The sequence below is a fragment of the Haliotis rufescens genome, unplaced genomic scaffold, assembly GCF_023055435.1.
Source record: "Haliotis rufescens isolate VD_foot unplaced genomic scaffold, xgHalRufe1.0.p SCAF_10, whole genome shotgun sequence".
NCBI classification, from domain to species: Eukaryota; Metazoa; Mollusca; class Gastropoda; order Lepetellida; family Haliotidae; genus Haliotis; species Haliotis rufescens.
In genome coordinates this window covers 5,093,675-5,110,457 of record NW_025963780.1, presented here as the reverse complement: position 1 = coordinate 5,110,457, position 16,783 = coordinate 5,093,675, and the positions used below count along the sequence as shown (strand labels likewise).

At 39.8% G+C, this 16,783-nt stretch overlaps 1 protein-coding gene across 1 annotated transcript; it reads left to right on the top strand.

Moving 5' to 3' along the window:
• The first annotated feature begins 454 nt into the window (after positions 1-454).
• On the top strand, positions 455-16,470 carry LOC125374911 (peptidoglycan-recognition protein SC2-like). Its single transcript, XM_048386686.1, has 6 exons — positions 455-611; positions 11,464-11,692; positions 13,416-13,479; positions 14,145-14,339; positions 14,966-15,079; positions 16,208-16,470. Exons 2-6 carry the CDS (start codon positions 11,483-11,485, stop codon positions 16,405-16,407), a joined length of 783 nt encoding a protein of 260 aa, XP_048242643.1. The 5' UTR covers positions 455-611; positions 11,464-11,482; the 3' UTR covers positions 16,408-16,470.
• The last annotated feature ends 313 nt before the right edge of the window (positions 16,471-16,783 follow it).

Genomic DNA, 16,783 nt, shown 5'->3' with positions numbered 1-16,783 from the left:
CAAAACTACCTTATCTAACAACCACCCAACACACACAGCTCCCTTAGTTCGTCCCCCACCCACTCTTGGCATTCTTTCCAAATTTCAAAATTACTATATAAGCAACCCCTAAAGCCCCCCTCCTGGGTTGCACAAACTCACTTTCCCCTTTTTGGAAACACATTAAATGGCCTGGCAGGGCCCGTGTGCGACATACGCTTGCAGTCGGAAAGCGCACGTTCAATCTCCAATATAAGTAAGTAAGTAAGTAACACCACGCTTAGTAATTTAAATGTGGAACACTCATTTAAAGGTAACTCTAAAGAACACCACGCTTAGTTATTTAAATGTGGGACACTCATTTAAAGGTATCGGTAATCGGAATAATTAATTACCCGCTAGAATAGGTGAAATGCACTCAGCTGAAAATGTGGCTCTACCGGCAATAGCCATTTCTGAAATGTGGCTCTCCCGGCTAGACACCTAAAATACACAACCGTATGTTAATTGAGTTCAGTCATATACGATTCATAACAACCCTGGTTGGTGGTCACGTGAGGGGTAGAATTACATCAGGTGATCAGGCTGTACCTTGATCTCATAGCCCAGCCAGACACGACAGTAAGGGGAAGGTAAGACTTTTCTTGCATTGTTGAATGTTTTAGTATGTTATGAAATGTCTAAGTTTATGTTCAATTTATCTCATCATGAGTAGAAAATCTTCTGTTTGAGAAAATCAGCATGCAATATTTTAAAACTGGTTGTGCTGCTCCAAATTGTACGATTATCGGGGACTGTGGCAGATGCTGTATCTGGGTGAAGTCATATCTCTTGTGTTCGTACTGATTAAACATATTAGATGTATGAGAAATGCCTGAAGAGAAAAGAACAAAATAGTTTGTTAGCTTAGACATTCATGGATATACCAGGGTGCCAGTCATAACGGATCAGTGTAGTTAGTATCAGTAGATATATTGGTGGATACAGAACACCTCCCACCACCTCCCATGAGGTGTCTATGACGTCATTGACCTATGACCTCCATATGATCTGGCCTTGACCTCTCACCTTGACCTCTGACCTCATTTGATATCTGTGAGGTCACACTATTGTCCTAGGTCAACAGTGAGTTGAATAGGTATTGTCCTTAGGTCAACAGGGAGTTGAATAGGTATTGTAGTCCATCGCACCTGTGTCAGTAAGGTACTGAGACTGAATTGAATAGCTATTGTAGGGGAGTTGACAGGATAACTCATGGATATGCAAATGTATGCATGACGTCACAGGTCAATTAGGTTATTAAAGGGTGGTTGTCAACGTCAATGCCTCATTTATATGCAAGATAACTCATTAATATGTAAATGTATAAGTGATGTATCAGGTTAATTAGATGAATACAGGGTCAACTGACCAAATGCAATCATGCAACTAATTACTGGACCATTCATTAACAAAGAACAATGGATAGAAATGAATATCCTTATATGGAAACTTGACATCGCGCGCAAAATGGAATGTTATTGCGACTGCATTTTGGCGCCTTTTTTAACCTTTTCTCCATGCGCAGTCGGGGCTGCGTCTGCTAAGATTATTATTTGGTTTTTTTTGTGTGTGTGTGTGTGGGGGGGGGGGGGGGGGGGGGGGGGTTGTGTGTCTTTTTCTAATTTCATTACATATTTGTGACACGAGGACTGATATTTCAAACATTAACCTTGTCAACAACAAAATCTAACAATGTAATAATGAAGGAAAGGAAGTATGGAAAATTATTTACAACGTCTGTTTTAGGCCTCTACTCGCTTTGAACGGAATGGTTGAGAAACGTTTAACACTTTTCAGATTACAAGACTTTAGAGTGTTTTGTTTTTTTGTATTCTAAATTTCTTTAAATACTTGAAACAAATTCAATAACTAACTTATAAATATAAACCCACTTGTCGTAACTCAACATCAAATTGATTTTCTTTTAAGTGAAACAGTTTTCTAATACAGACTATACCATGATTTCGAAGCGAGATTCCAACTTGTACCAGAGAACAAAATAAATCTCCACCTCAACGAAAATCAGTACTTATGAAACATCAGCCACATTTTCCTGCCAAATGTATGTAAAAAACATTTACATCAAAATTACCTGACCATGCATACGACCATATATATTTATTTAAACACGTCCCATTTTAATTCTGGAAACCCAAAAGTCCAGAAACTCTACGGTCTTTGCCCAGTCTCGGTTAAAGGTATTTACAAAATTAAACATGCCGTTTTCATGGGAACATACCAAGGAAGAAAAAATTAAAAAAAAATTGTTTAAAAACTCAATATTTAGACTATGTCGCCCATGGGCCTGCCCATGGGCGAAGTCTGGCCCATGGGTAGGCCCATGGGCGAGAATATGTTCCTTTACTTAAAACTCATGTTTTTGTTTCGCAAATACATTTAATGTATTCATTCAAGTATCATGACACAAAATTTAACTCATTTTAACTTAATTCAACGATTTTATAGCGATATTGAAATATTTCGCCCATGGGCGAGAAAAAGGTTTGGCCCATGGGCGAGTATATGTTCCTTTACTTAAAACTCATGATTTTGTTTCGCAAATACATTTAATGTATTCATTCAAGTATCATGACACAAAATTTAACTCATTTTAACTTAATTCAACGATTTTATAGCGATATTGAAATATTTCGCCCATGGGCGAGAAAAAGGTTTGGCCCATTGGTAGGCCCATGGGTAGGCCCATGGGCGAGAATATGTTCCTTTACTTAAAACTAATGTTTTTGTTTCGCAAATACATTAAATGTATTTATTCAAGTATCATGACACAAAATTTAACTAATTTTTACTTAATTCAACTATTTTACGGCGTTATTAAAATATTTCGCCCATGTTTTCGTCAGTCCCTTTCAAGCATCAACTAACTGTTTGCAAAGTATATTGTATCATGTGAAATATACTTTATATTATATCATTACATTACTATTTAAAAAGGGCATTTGGTTGGATGTTTCCTTTAGTTCTACAAATTTCACCTGTTTTACATATTGTAGCGTTCTTTAATGAACCCGGCCTTACCTCTCAAAACGTTTTGACAGTTTATCATACGAATTCATGTGCCTGTACTCCAATTCATTGGAGTTATTTTCCACAACATTAAATTTTAGTTAGTTTCTATTTCATTTCCCATTTAATGTCCCGTTGATACATCACACTGGGCAATTACGTGACACTAGGTATGCAATATACAGGTACGCGTGCGCGTATTTTAATGAAAAAAACTATTCGTCTTTTATTGCATAACGTTTGGCTGAATATCTTACATTCTAACGAAATCTCGAAATAATTATTTAATTACATGCGGTTTCGAACTGACCAGTGGGAATTATGTTTCAATGCGATTGAGGAAAACGCGAGTGAATATTGTGACACTAAAGCAACTTTTAACTGCATTGTCACTTTTTGTATGAAAATGGTAACAGTTCAGAAAAAACAACAGCCTTCTTATGATAATTCTCATTAGTACGTTGTATCTAATTACAGTGTCGGCCTTATTTACAGGTGATTCTACAATACCTGCTCTCGGTCAATTACGATCTACCACACCACGCGTGAATAAACAGTTATGCAGGTGTTGCTGTGGGCAAATACCTAGCCTGAAAATGTTTATTTTTTTTAGGATACATGTTTTACAAATGTTCGTTGATATGTGGATATATTAAGCACAAAGACAAAAAAATGTTTATGAAAGATGAATTAGTGCCTTGATATATTCATCGAGATGTGTATCATCGTTTAATGGGGTCATTCAATAAACGTATGTTTGGAGGAGATATCAAAGGAGCCGCCCAATATACACAGTGTCGTCCGGTGAACTACCACCCCACCCTGTCCATTAGAGTTATGTAATCGGTACACAAATATATTTGATGCGGTGTCAGTGCGGAAGGAGTTTGAATTACGTCCGCCAGTTGCCACAGAAATCCTCAAAGTATAGAAACAATAAACAAGGTCAATCCGTACTAATTACCTAGTGACGCATGTAACAACGACTGTCAATAGGGAAAATGGTGAAAACAAATTGAAATAGATTTTAGTAAAACATTATTGTACTAAATAACTCGCAAAAGCGGTGCCTAAAATTGTTTAACCGTGTTATGTGTGTTGTAAACTGACGAATAGCAAGTAATTGTCATGCTGTACGCATGGTTCCATATACAAATTCAGTTATACAACCGGTATGAAACTGAGAACTGAGATACCAAGTACAACCTTCATTCACACACGGAAGCAATATACTTGTGTGTATGCCCTCTCCTCTAAAAAATGTATCACTAAAGTATTTGCATTGTAATAAATATAGTAATGATAAAACTTGGTAATTTGGTAGGTCTCCGACAGATATGATTTTCAGTTTTTTTACACCTTTGATTGATACGGATTACGTACCTGTAGTCTAGTCACTGTCTCTAATGTATCTGCTTGTTAGAAATTTCAAATGTCTTGTTATAGCACTGTTCCTAAAATACGCCAGTTTCTTTTATCGGGTATAAATAGTTGATTCGTCTTGTCACGCAGTCATTTTTACTTGATCGAATGATTTCCACAAAAAATTGCGGCAGAGAGTTTTGTATTTTATTATATTTTTAGAAGATTTTAGAAGATGCTTACATCACTGTATCTCAGAACGTAAAACTGATAACATTCAAACATGTAATTAGTACACAGTTAATTGTTACATATAATTTCCTGCATATTCCTTTTTGAACAAAAAGCCTACATGTATACTGATATCGGTGTCCACTGTTAAAAGGGTATTAGTGCAGTCAGCCATGGTAAATGGAGAGACAATAATAAGGTGATTAATTATAGTCTGTTGCAGAATATGCGGTATAAGTGTAGTCATTGATACATATACACATTACACATATACAGATGAAATACACGATATGATGCAGTGCAAGAACAAATTAAGATACGGTTTCTATTAAAAATAATTATACGATTTTGGATTTAATTAGCATTTTTAAATTTTCCGGCCAACACGGCTGAGATACAGCATCGGCATACTCAACTGGAGTTGTTTTCTGCCGGTCGTAAGTTCATTGTTTGACTGAGCACACTCGTGTCGGGGTTGCGATATTTTCTTCTCTTTGTTGGCAGCCTGCCACCGGTCTGAATTTTGAGAAAGGTCTCAGCATGGGACTGTTAATTACTTCTTAATGATGTCTACAAGCTTACAAACTTGTAGATGTTGGGTGCGGTTAGGACCAAACTTTTTCAGCTCAGAGTGTTAGTGGTCCTGGAACCCATAGTGTCAAACAGGTCCTGCACAAAACGTCCATCAGATTCTACTGTTCAGCAACATTGTCACTGAATTTCAGAATTCTGGCATGATATAATAATCAAGGATTTCGAAGGTGAACGAGGGGAAAGGCAGACGCACGTGGATTTACCCTCAGGTTATTATTGCCTGGAGTTCACATTTTGGGGCATTTCATATACTAATTGAACAGAGTTCACCTGCACATGTCCACTTTAGTGATACAGACTGTAACCAAAAATGCAATGAGCCGTAGCTCTTAATCCCTTATAACAACGGTAACAACAACCAGAGTGAGGACACAGTAAGGTTAAACCGTGTCCAACAGACAATCTGAGGTGGCTATCTCCCATCAAGTCAGCTCTGTTTTTAAGCGCATAGTTATGTTTTTACATATTGAAATAAAAGGAATTTAAAAAATTATATTTAACAAACCTACACATTACCAAATACAAAACTTTATAACCCTCTCTAGACTTCGTTCCAATTAACCTAGATCATTCAACTCGCTCGCGAAGGTCGTATGCGACTTTAAAGTGAATACGTCTACAGTGTACAAGTAACTTTTAACTGTATCATATATACTCATGATAAGCAATTATTTTCGTTCCTAATTCGAATGAGCACATTCTGAGGCTAAATCTGCAAAAGGACAGATAAAATATTTCTTTGTACAATGCAAACGATACAAACGTAGCGGCTGATAATAGAGACAATGATTTAATAATCTGCAATATATCAAGTGTTTGTAAGTTGCGTTTAATCTGTGTCGGGTTGCAGTTGTTTTATTAGTCAAGACTAGGGGTAGTTTTTTCAATGAAACCTTTTAGCCGTTGAGTTTGTTTTGCATTCATTTCATTAAATACATTGTTAGGTAGAATAATAACACGTTATATGGATTAAACATCTCCCTAATCTGAGTATAATCTCACATGTACTCTAAGTACCGTACTATATTACTTTGCGGAGACACTGAGTATATTTTTTTAGTTGGCATTGTATGCTGTCTGATGACTTTACACAAATCCCTGCATTCAATAGACCCGTGAAGATCTTCAACAAACCATTCTTGGCGTAAAAGGGCGACAGCGCTTGTCGTAAGAAGCGACTACCGGGATCGGGTGGTCAGGCTCGCTGACTTGGTTGATGCATGTCATCGTATCCCAATTGCGTGGATCGATGCACATGATGTCAATCACTGGATTGTCTGGTCCAGACTCGATTATTTACAGACCGCCGTCATACAGCTGAAATATTGCTAAGTGTGGCGTTATACAACTAACAAACAAACAAAACACAAAAAGAGAAAGTGTATGAGTACTAAAACTTGCAATAGATATGCCTACCCTACGTACACACATCAGTCCCATTCGACAGTCTACAACACACGAATAACTGTCAAACAAGTTTGGGTACCCCTTCTGTTCAGGCAAGTAATTAAGTTCGATAATTTTGTATTAAAATCCTTTTCAATTTGTTTTCATCCTTTTTCCCTATTCCATGCATGTTTATGTTGCTACATCTTATTGCTCATGTTTCCAAGTATTGTAAAACACTTTAATGTTTCTCCTTCTTAATCTAACGTTATAACATTTCCGGTCATTGCCATCATCTAATACACAAGAGATGATACCAAGACATATTTTATTCGGTTTTATGGTCTATGCGGTCTTACAATTGATTTTATTAGTCTTTAAATCGTATGTCTAGTAAATATTTTCACAAACAGGGCTGTTAACTGATACAAGGAATGTGACATCCAGTTGAGGACTGAATACGACGTACGTTAGTCTGGTAACGACATTTCTACAATAACTTTTTGAATAAACCGTTAATACGCCAGTTGTGACAGGGATGATGGTATGGTAGATGTAGCAGACATATTGACAGCCGTTGTTACGCGAGTCACTAGGTTATTAGTACGCATTGGCCTTGTTGATTGGTACTATACTTTCTGTGGCCACTGGCGGACGTAATTCAAACTCCTTCCACACTGACATCGCACCAAATATATTTGTGTACCGATAACATAACTCTTACTGACAGGGTAGGGTGGTAGTTCACGCGAAACGGACGACACTGTGTATCTTGAGCGGCTCCTTAGATATCGCCTCACAACATACTTTAAATGAATGACCAATTAAACGATGATACACATCAGGATCGCGGAGAAAATACAAGCTTCGTTCGCGTTGAATATATATATCAAGGCACAAATTCATCTTTCATAAACTTTTTGTGTCTTGGTGCTTAATATATCCACATATCAACGAAAATATGTAATACATGTATCCACAAAAATATACATGTACAGGCTAGGTATTTGCCCACAGCAACACCTGCATAACTGTTTATTCACGCGTGGTGTGGCAGATTGTAATTGACCGACAACAAGTATTGTAGAATCACCTGTAAATAAGGCCGACACTGTAATTAGACACAACGTACTAATGAGAATATGAGAATTATCATAAGAAGGCTGTTACGTTTTTCTTAACTATTACCATTTTCAAACCAAAAGTGACAATGCAGTTAAAAGTTGCTTTAGTGTCACAATATTCACTCCCGTTTTCCTCAATCGCATTGAAACACAATTCCTACTGGTCAGTTCGACACTGCTTGTAATTAAATAATTATTTCGAGATTTCGTTAGAATGTAAGATATTCAGCCAAACGTTATGCAATAAAAGACGAATAGTTTCTTTCCATTAAAATACGCGCACGCGTACCTGTCACGTAATTGCACAGTGGGATGTATCAACGGGTCATAAAATGGGAAATGAAATAGAAACTAACTAAAATTTAATGCTGTACACGCACATGAATTCGTATGATAAACTGCCAAAACGTTTTGAGAGATAAGGCCGGGTTCATTAAAGATGTTGGGTGCGGTTAGGACCAAACGTTTTCAGCTCACAGTGTTAGTGGTCCTGGAACCCATAGTGTCAAACAGGTTCTGCACAATACGTCCATCAGATTCTACTGTTCAGCAACATTGTCACTGAATTTCAGAACTCTGGCATGATAGAATAATCAAGGATTTCGAAGGCAAAACCTTTTCTCGCCCATGGGCGAAATATTCCAATAAATCTGTAAAATAGCTGAATTGAGTAAAATTGAGTAACATTATGTGCCATGAAAATAGTAAGAACACCTGCATGTATTTGCGAAACAAAAACATAAGTTTAAAGTAAAGGAAAATATTCTCGCCCATGGGCCAAACCCTTTTCTCGCCCATGGGCGAAATATTTCAATATCGCTATAAAATCGTTGAATTAAGTTAAAATGAGTTAAATTTTGTGTCATGATACTTAAATAAATACATTTAATGTATTTGCGAAACAAAAACATGAGTTTTGAGTAAAGGAACATATTCTCGCCCATGGGCCTACCCATGGGCCAGACTTCGCCCATGGGCAGGCCCATGGGCGACATAGTCTAAATATTGAGTTTTTGAACATTTGTTTTTTCATTAAATTTTGTGTCATGATACTTCAATGAATACATTTAATGTTTTTGCGAAACAAAATCATGAGTTTTAAGTAAAGGAACATATACTCGCCCATGGGCCAAACCTTTTTTTCGCCCATGGGCGAAATATTTCAATATCGCTATAAAATCGTTAAATTAAGTAAAAATGAGTTAAATTTTGTGTCATGATACTTGAATGAATACATTAAATGTATTTGCGAAACAAAAACATGAGTTTTAAGTAAAAGAACATATTCTCGCCCAAGGGCCTGCCTATGGGCCTACCCATGGGCCAGACTTCGCCAGACATAGTCTAAATATTTAGTTTTTAAACAATTTTTTTTTCATTTTTTCTTCCTTGGTATGTTCCCATGAAAACGGCATGTTTAATTTTGCAAATACCTTTAACCGAGACTGGGCAAAGAGCGTAGAGTTTCTGGACTTTTGGGTTTCCAGAATTAAAATGGGACGTGTTCTATAAATCTGACAGGATCAAGGTCCGCAGATGATCAAAGATTCCAAGCGACATTTTGTAAACAACGAATCACAGAAATGGCAAATAAACCAAGACAGCTTCATAACTTCATGAATGGTCTTTTCGGGAATGAAGAAAAATGTGTTTTTCCTCCGACGAACGAACAAGCTGACGTGAATAGCCTTTTTTGAGTTGAAAATTCATGACAAAAGAGCATTTCTTCAAAACAGTAATACACAGACCGCAGGACATGTAAGTCTGAGTTTAGCAGATCATCATCCAATATCACGACTTGCTTGAGCGATCCTGTCCCCAGTAAGATGACTGCAGATCACATGATTGATTGATTGATTGATTGTTTGTTGCTGAAGACCTATTCTACCCGGGTCTAATCTTCACGGGTCGCAGATCACATGAACTCTTTACTTCCAGTTATAACAGATATGATCAACAAGAACTCATGTCAGCAGGAGTATTTCCAGATGAGCTTAAAAACGCCACTGTCAAACCACATATTTAAAAAAAATGAAACATGATTCAACCATCTTAAAGAACTACCGAGCTGTTTTAAACTTGCCATATCTTTCCAAGCTAATTGAATAAGCTGCTTCAACGAGACTCATGGATCACCTATATGCGAATAACATCCTGAATAAGTTTCAATCTCCTTACTGGCCACATCACTCAACTGAAACTTTGCTGCTTTGAGTACTAAACGATCTACGATAGATAGTCGATAATGGAGACGCCGCAAACTCGATTGTATTGGACATGAACGCATCCGACGATACTGTAGACCATGAAATACTGCTTCGCATGCTTAAACATCAATTGAAGGTGAAGCCTTGTCATGGCTCCAGTCCTTTTTAAAAGACAGCAGTCAACCAGTATTAACTGCAGACAAACTTTGTTAAAGTTCCTTACTCTCATGTGCTGTCCCAAGGTTGTGTCTTGGGCCCAGTGTGTTTTCTCATCTACACCAATCAGCTTTCACGTCTACCACTACTCCCATGCAGATGACTCTCACCTGATTAAAACTTTCTTTCCTCCTACACAGCCCTCAAGCAAAAAGAAACATGCACTATTAAAATAAAAACATGGATGAACAAACAAATGTTCAAACTTACAGACGACAAAACCGAGGATCTTCTTGTTGGCATAAATCATCACCAAACTGATACGAGAAGTAATATTACCATCGGTTCAGCATAAGTCACTTCGCCAGGCTTGTGGAAGACCATGGTGTTTGGATTGACTCGGACCTCTCCATGTTGGCACAAGTAGACAGAACATGCAAATCATGATAGTACCATCTCCGTTTCATTAGATACGTCAGAAAATATATCCCAGCTGAAAGTGCTCATGTTCTAGCCAGGTGTCTAGTGTTATCGAGACTAGATTATTGCAGCGGGCTGCCAGCTGGCCTGAACAACCGCTATGATCAGCTTATACAACACATTGCAGCCCCAGCTATACACTTAGTTCGGTCCAAAATATTCAAGTTTTGAAATGAAAACCAGTACCTTATAATTAGTGTGTACATATCTAAAAACTGTCATAATTCTTTGTAAAAAATTTGCTCATGACTTAAATTATGCAGATTCTTTGGGTCGAAAAAGGGTCCACATCATACATTAATCTTTCCATGTATTTTTTTATTTTCTATATCACATCAAGTTTATAGGTTTATATTGGATGACATACATTTGTTATTAAAATATCTTTTTGACTTCATAATTGTCTGCAGTTGCGGCTGACAGCTTCCTTGGATATTACTTTTGCTGCTGAGCATCACAAGATAGTTAAAAATAGCTGAATCATTCATTCTGTGTGTCTCAACTAGCTCTTACGACCAGAGCAGATTGTTCGAATGCCGCTCGTCAGAGCCCCTATTATTGTTTGTTTGTTGTTTATAAACTGAGTATTAAATGCAGTTAGATAAGACTATTCGTAATTTTGTTGTCTTGTCACGATGAGTGGAATAGTAGGACTAGTAAGTGTTAGAACACATCTCCTGACCGTACACATGTGTGCAGTTAAATGGCTTTCGGGACCACGCGCTTTGTTTAACAGGGCGTCTGTTTAATTTGATAAAAGTATTTTCATTGCTCTACCAAACTTGGGAAGCTCAGACATCAGCCATCACACAGGCAACTAGTCATGATGTATCATGAAGTAGAAACACCGTGTTCATTTGCTTTCTTCATTGCAGAGAGGTTTCCAGAATAAACATGGCGGTTATTCTCATCTTCCTTGCCTTCTTGGCAGCAACTGTTAGTGATGTTAAAGCTGCTCAGTGCGCATGCGCTACTGGAAATGTTAATGTCCGCTCTGGGGTGGGAACAAGGCATTCGATCCTGGGCGTCCTAATAAAAGGACGCTGTACCTCCTTTGAAGGCGATCGGAGATCCGGCTGGGTACATGTCAACTTCAACGGCAGGGTGGGTTTTTGAATATGATTCTTTAATTTGAAGTTTACACGATATACGGGTTTTCCTTTGGACGAGAGATCGGTCACATGACCGCGACAAAAACGTTCATAAGTGTATGAACGACATAATTTGACGATCATACGTTTTTCACGCGACCGTGTTCTTGAAATGACGTAAACACTGATGGACTACTTCCACAATCCTGGGGGAACCCCTGGGAATTCCTTTGCACGAATGCATACAGGAGCGTTTCTTTCTGATCATTTAGACCCTTTTATCTTAAGGGCGGTCGGGTACCCTAGTGGTAAAGCGTCCGCCCGTCACGCTGAAGACCCGGGTTCGATTCCCGACTTGGGTACAATGTGTGAAGCCCATTACTGGTGTCCCCCGCCGTGATATTGCTAGAATATTGCTAAAAGCGGCGTAAAACCACAATCACTCACTCAATTTTATCTTAAACTCGGCGTTTCAGTATACATTTAGCAACGCAGGAGAGTTTGACTGCATGATCGTTTACGAATATCCTCTCTACGACCGAACCTAAGTGAACAAAAGAAGAAATGCACATCCACACTGTCGAAGTATCGACTCAATCCCAATCTCATTAAAATCAGATCTTAGTTCTCGCTAGCGCTAAACAAAGATCTGAGGACATCCTATTACGGCTCACGTCAGAACGACCTTTTACCCGACCAATCAAAGCGTCGCTTACCAGGTCATGAAAGTGACAGCCGGAATGGGTTAAATTGTTAAAACGGGGTATTCCGAACGACAGTTACGGCCCGTACGACTGATTCCGTCAAATTTATCGTCTATCTCCCCCTTTTCCTTGGTATAAACGTTTGAACGGAAGAGGCGTACGCGTTGCACAGCATGTGGGAAGCACTGCCATACAATATCAACCATATATTAGACATTCCGCAAAGTTTGTTTGTTCAGTTTTCAAAATCTTAATCGAGAACTGTGTTAACATATTTGTCAAGCGAAGTCTGAACCGGAAGTCGCCTGGTTGAAGCGACTACCGTGAAGCTCGAGAAAGCTGCTTTCTAATTGGCTAATGTTGACTTGTTATGAGTCATGTCAGTGGTCGGTCAAAGTTCGCGAAAGGTCGTTCTGACGTGACCCGTAATGGGATGTCTTCAGGTCTTTGTTTTGCGACAGCGACTACTTAGATCTGATTTTAATGAGATTGATTCAATCCGTGTCTAGGCTGACAGTGACAGTCTACAGCAATCTATGAATTTACCATAGTGTCTAATCAACACATCTTTAATCACCTTTTAATGATCGACCAGATGATTAATGATGACTAAAACATGTAACTTCCATAGGTTCATTAACATCTTCTGAAATCTCTCGCGACACGTTTTTCGTGTCGGCCATTTTGACGTCTTGTGGTAGTACTTGATGTAAATTTATTACGATGCGCTGTCACTGTGAGTGACTTTCTGAGGTAGTTCTTATCAGACATTTCTAATCTTATGAGGATATTATTTGATACATTTGTTGTAAAGAAACTACAAAAGTTGTTCCTGTGGAGCATGTTGAGCATACATACGTTCATGTCACTTCTCGTTTTTAGGAACTATTTTATTCCGCGATACAGCTGGTTGTTGTATGGCTGTCAGTGTAAACATGAATTCACACGTACTAAATATTGCGTATAGATCTAAATGCTTTGAGGTAAAGAATAGTGATGTAAAAAATTATAAAATTGACGTACCCGTTACAGGACGGATGGATCTCCGGACGCTTCGTCAACATACGGAGTTGTTCGGGTAATTCCGGCTCTTCAGGTAAAACCCTACTTCACTTCACCTTTTGTTTCTCTTAAGGACTATTAATGCATCAATATATGTAGGTCAGTAATGTCACATCACAAATGCATTATAAACTCATCTCATGAGGGTTCGTTACACAGCGATATAAGAAATTAATCAGCGTTTAAAGTGGTGAGTTCAATTGTGATGCTCATGAAGTTTTACGAATTATTTTATCTTGATGTTTAGTAGAGCAAATCGTTTAGCAGAGTCCAAACACAAGGCACAGACACGTATGAAATTTATGTAAATAAAATAGGCCAATTTTTTTTCTATAATTATAGTGAGTGAGTATGGTTTTACGCCGCTTTTAGCAATATTCCAGCAATATCACGGCGGGGGACACCAGAAATGGGCTTCACACATTGTACCCATGTCGGGAATCGAACCCGGGTCTTCAGTGTGACGAGCGAACGCTTTAACCACTAGCCCCTATAATAATAAGAAATATCAGACATCAGAATGTTGCAATCTTGATCAAACAAGAGTGTACATGTGTGTTTCTTTTCCACGAAAGTTGTGAGATGCAGACACCAAGACAGGAGCTGCTTGAATATGGACATGAAGGGAAAGTTGAATATTGGAAAGTTACAGTTTTCCGTCTTGTCATACAAAAGTTAACTGTAGTCATTTCTACCCAGGGAGTACCAGCTCTGAATGTCCCCGCATTATCACCAGGGCCGAGTGGGGTGCTAGATCTCCACGTTCTACCAGCAATCTTGCCGGGGCTGTGAGATACGCCTTCATCAATCATGGACTAAGTAGTCCCTGCTCCAGTCAAAGCTCCTGCTCTGAGAGAGTCAGGAGCTATCAGAACTACCATATGAACACCCGCGGTGAGTGAGTGGGTTGTCGGGTTCGTTGTACATGAGTGAGTGAGTGAGTTGGGTTTAACGCCGCTTTTAACGATATTCCAGTTATATCGCGGCGTGTCAGCTTAATTTGGGAGGAAAGCCCGAAGTGATGCAGGTCTCAGAGGGTTACCACTTCGGCGAAACCAACGAGCACGGGTATGGTGCTGACAAACCTAGAAACATAATCGGGGCGAACTGGGATTCGAACCCACAATCATAGGTTTCTGGCGTGCCCAAGGGACGCAATTCTGCACAGCGAATCGCGGCGCCTTAGACGACTGGGCCACCCGTGCCCCTTGTACATGAAGAACTGTAAAAGTATATATGTCAACATATATTTTCATACAAGCTTATGGTGCAAATGAGACACAGGCCTGAAGCTAGACACATGCTTTATACTGACTTCCTTCTCATATCTGGTTAAAGCTATAAGGAAAACATTAATATTGAGTAACCATAATTTGACTGGTGATCTCATTTGTCTATTATAAACCAAATAATCATGACCATAGGTTTCTGCAAATGTCTCAGTGTTTCTATCACACCTTCAGATGTATATATACATGTAGTCAGGGATGAAGGGGCTTCTTGTGATTGATTACCCTCAGGCTGGAGTGACATCGGCTACAGTTTCCTCATCGGGGAGGACGGCAACGTCTACGAGGGTCGCGGCTGGGACAGGATAGGAGCTCACACCAAGGGCTACAACAGTGTTGGTCTGGGTAAGTCAGTGACGGGACAGGGGCTCATGTCCGGGGCTACAACGGGCTCACTAACGGGGTTACAGCAGCGTTGGTCTGGGTAAGTCAGTGACGGGACAGGGGCTCATGTCCGGGGCTACAACGGGCTCACTAACGCGGTTACAACAGTGTTGGTCTGGGTAAGTCAGTGACGGGACTGGGGCTCATGTCCGGGGCTACAACGGGCTCACTAACGGGGCTACAACAGTGTTGGTCTGGGTAAGTCAGTGACGGGACAGGGGCTCATATCCGGGGCTACAATGGTTTGGGTGTTTGTGACAGGGGCTTACACACAGGGCAACAACAGTGTTGGTCTGGTAGTCAGTGACGGGAGAGGGGCTTACACACAGGGCAACAACAGTGTCGGTCTGGTAAGTCAGTGACAGGGCATTGGTTCACACCCGGGGCTACAACAGTGTTGGTCTGGTAAGTCAGTGACGGGACACGGGCTCACACCCAGGGCTACAACAGTGTTGGTCCGGTAAGTCAGTGACGGGACAGGGGCTTACACACAGGGCTACAACAGTGCTGGTCTGGTAAGTCAGTGACCGGACACGTGCTCACACACAGGGCTACAACAGTGTTGGTCCGGTAAGTCAGTGACGGGACAGGGGCTTACACACAGGGCTACAACAGTGTTGGTCTGGTAAGTCAGTGACGGGAGAGAGCCTTTCACACAGGGCTACAACAGTGTTGGTCTGGTAGTCAGTGACGGGAGAGGGGCTTACACACAGGGCTACAACAGTGTTGGTCTGGTAGGTCAGTGACGGGAGAGAGCCTTACACACAGGGCTACAACAGTGTTGGTCTGGTAGTCAGTGGCGGGAGAGAGCCTTACACACAGGGCTACAACAGTGTTGGTCTGGTAGGTCAGTGACGGGAGAGAGCCTTACACACAGGGCTACAACAGTGTTGGTCTGGTAGTCAGTGACGGGAGAGAGCCTTACACACAGGGCTATAACAGTGTTGGTCTGGTAAGTCAGTGACAGGGCATTGGTTCACACCCGGGGCTATGGACATAATTCGGCGCAGCCTACACCATATTTCTGCTCATCAAATACGTGTGTGATTATCGTATCTGAGATAGGATATTATCTTTAATTTTATCCAGGTTTCTGCATGATTGGTAACTTCACGACCCGCGTCCCCAACAGTGCGGCCATCAACACCGTCAAGGCTCTCATTGCTTGCGGCGTCAACATGGGCAAGATTCAGTCCAGCTACACCCTCAGAGGCCACCGCGACATGGTCAGCACCGACTGTCCCGGAACAGCCCTGTACAATCTCATCAGAACGTGGCCACACTATTGAAATGTCTATTCCGTAAGGAATACCATGGCATAATGCTGTACTGAATAAAGAGATTTAACGACAGAATTTCATTTGAAATTTATTTTTAAAATATTATTTTCTAAAAATATCGTGATCATTATTAGATGGGGACGTATTTAGTCAAATAAGACAAACTGATTCCACAGTGTTATTATCGATCATTATTGTCCGTATCCAAGATTACAATGTTTTATTTGTTTCAATGTCATCGTCCGAAAATAAATACAATTATATAAAGAATATCGTTCAGTAATGACGGGAATGTATGACACATGCACGTACACGAATTTTAAGATCTGACAGATGTGTAAGAATACGTCCTCAAAGATTTCTTTATTATAAAATTCTTAACCTG

Excerpts from the sequence above, each read along its gene's own strand:
- LOC125374911 (XM_048386686.1), top strand. The coding sequence starts at position 11,483 with ATGGCGGTTATTCTCATCTTCCTTGCCTTCTTGGCAGCAACTGTTAGT. Across the intron at positions 11,693-13,415 it reads ATGTCAACTTCAACGGCAGG|GACGGATGGATCTCCGGACG; the intron begins GTGGGTTTTTGA and ends TACCCGTTACAG. Across the intron at positions 14,340-14,965 it reads CTACCATATGAACACCCGCG|GCTGGAGTGACATCGGCTAC; the intron begins GTGAGTGAGTGG and ends GATTACCCTCAG.